The sequence below is a fragment of the Dendroctonus ponderosae genome, unplaced genomic scaffold (genome assembly GCF_020466585.1).
Source record: "Dendroctonus ponderosae isolate FM_Combo_2020 unplaced genomic scaffold, Dpon_F_20191213v2 Dpon_F_20191213_3, whole genome shotgun sequence".
Classification (NCBI taxonomy): domain Eukaryota; kingdom Metazoa; phylum Arthropoda; class Insecta; order Coleoptera; family Curculionidae; genus Dendroctonus; species Dendroctonus ponderosae.
Genome location: NW_026018508.1, coordinates 15,538,542 through 15,540,554, shown reverse-complemented (window position 1 = coordinate 15,540,554; position 2,013 = coordinate 15,538,542). Strand labels below are relative to the sequence as shown.

The window sequence follows — 2,013 nt, the reverse complement described above, 5'->3', positions numbered from 1 at the left end:
AAAACTGATGATGCTGGAAAAATACACCGAAACGTATTTTGATTGATAAATAGAGACAATAAATGACTGAAACCCAGGAATGAATTTGATTTGGACTTGAAAATAATGCTAACCGGATAATCAAAATGGCAATCCACAGTCGAAGAAAAGCGGCCAACGGCCCAAACGCCACGTAGATGTAAGCATAGTCGCCTCCCGATCGGGTAACTGATGTGCCCAATTCCGCATAGCAAAGAGCTCCAAGCATGGAAAAAATTCCTGATAAGCTCCATATCACTATGGACATTCCTATTGAGTGGGTAGCGATGTATACGCCAGTGGGGGATACGAATATCCCACTACCTGAAACACACGAAGGTCCTGAACAACACATTTTGCCTTCTAACTTTTTAAGGGTTAGGAGCTCCTAAAGTTCAATTAAGAAAGGCATTACCTACTTGATACGATTTATCGAAAAAATGCCAATCATTCCTCAGATATTTGCAACCGTTTCCTAGATATAAATTTTTTAAAAGTTGGAGGCCTTTGAAGGTACGCATCCCACCGATTTTGGCCCAAATGCGCCCAAAAAACGATTTTTTTTTATAATTCCCCAACAATGGCGGTTATCTAAATCAAACATTTATTGTAGGAACTTTCATGCAAAAATCTATTTAAAATGTGCTAGAAAAAACAAATAAATGCACGTAATTCTTTCGCTCGTCCTCGGATGCCGACACTGAGTTGAATATCAAAATGCGTAGACATCGCTTTATAAATAAATACACGGTTTTGTTTACTTCGCCACATTTTTGATTGTCGCGTTAAAAACGGCACGTGAATCAAGTTAACAGTTCCAAGTTCCCATAATGCGAAAAACGTTGAAAACAATTTGAAACAAATCTGATGATGGCTGCACGAGCTGAAACGTTCACTGTTTGAAGCAGTTGCATTATTTTTCAAGATAAGAATTTCACAGAAAGGAAAAGTTGGGTAATAAAATACAAAATACAATTAAGAGCCTTAATTAAGCAAATTTTTACTGCTTTTAAGCGCATTAAGTAATGGGTGTTGAAAGGTGAGCACACGTGTTAAAATTAACTGCATGTGACTGTGTGTGTGGGTTGATAATGGCTCTACTATATTAACCAAAACTTAATAGCTAATTAAAAAAACAACAAATATATTACCATATTGTCCTATGTGGCTTATAATGAAAAATTATACTTAAGTTTGGCTGTTTATTAATTTCAACAAACCCCTCGTATTTAAGAGATACGACGGGCGATCATCGTCGATACGGGCAGGAGAGAGAGCAACATACAATCGCCATGGTAACCAGTCCGGCTTTGCCTCCCCTGTCCGATATACGAGCGATGATCGGAAAGTACTTCTGCCAATAGAAAACTGTTGCATCATTCGTTTTTTTAATGCCCGAAATTCAGGAAACTTACCCACAATGGTCCCCACAATTAATCCAACCCCATTGAGAAGGGTGATTTTCCGCTTTGACTTCGTGTTGTCTTCAATAGATAATTTGCCGCTCTCGGCTTTCCCGTTTAAAGTTGCCATCGATGTTGAGGTTTCTAAACTAGTTTCACTACGTTAAATGGGAGTTTTCAACCCTGGGCAAGTGGTTGCATTTTCAAAAATACTTCCGAGCCTCACATGTGGCTTTTTGCGGTCGATATCCGATATCGCAGACAACGTGTTTCCTGCTTAACAACAATCAAGCGAGTACGAAGCGAAATTTTGCGGCCGATATGTTTTTTTGGTTGTGTTTCCATTTCCATGAGGAATTGTACTAACACCTGTTAACGGTTGTACTAGTCGGACGCCCATTCAACTGATAAAACAGCATGAGAAACTTCAGGATTTGATTGGGAACTGTATTTGGATTGGATGCAATTTGAATGAAAAATGCAGTATTTGCAGATTCAAGTTTCTTCTTTGGGTTGTTCAAGTTGCAAGTTTCTACATGCTCTAGATTGGGAGTTAGGAATTTTCATGGCTGAGGATGCACCTGAGCGGAAA

At 38.9% G+C, this 2,013-nt stretch overlaps 2 protein-coding genes across 3 annotated transcripts in view; one reads left to right on the top strand and one right to left on the bottom strand.

The window, feature by feature from the left end:
- Positions 1 to 1,739, bottom strand: part of LOC109538621 (Y+L amino acid transporter 2) — a 7,260-nt gene extending 5,521 nt beyond the window's left edge. Inside the window, exons 1-2 of the mRNA XM_019905940.2 lie at positions 1,434 to 1,739; positions 114 to 342 (exon numbers count right to left, since the gene is read on the bottom strand). Of these exons, the coding sequence (XP_019761499.1) occupies positions 114 to 342; positions 1,434 to 1,551 (347 nt within the window). The 5' untranslated portion in view covers positions 1,552 to 1,739. The remainder of the gene's footprint in view (positions 1 to 113; positions 343 to 1,433) is intronic.
- The window catches only part of LOC109538636 (homeobox protein Mohawk), a 9,008-nt gene continuing 7,650 nt past the window's right edge, over positions 656 to 2,013 (top strand). The window contains exons 1-2 of one of the 2 annotated variants that reach the window (XM_048664636.1): positions 657 to 972; positions 1,033 to 1,057. In XM_048664636.1, the coding sequence (XP_048520593.1) occupies positions 1,044 to 1,057 (14 nt within the window). In that variant the 5' untranslated portion in view covers positions 657 to 972; positions 1,033 to 1,043. Of the gene's footprint in view, positions 1,058 to 2,013 lie in introns of both variants that reach the window. The other variant, XM_048664635.1, reaches the window with a different exon arrangement.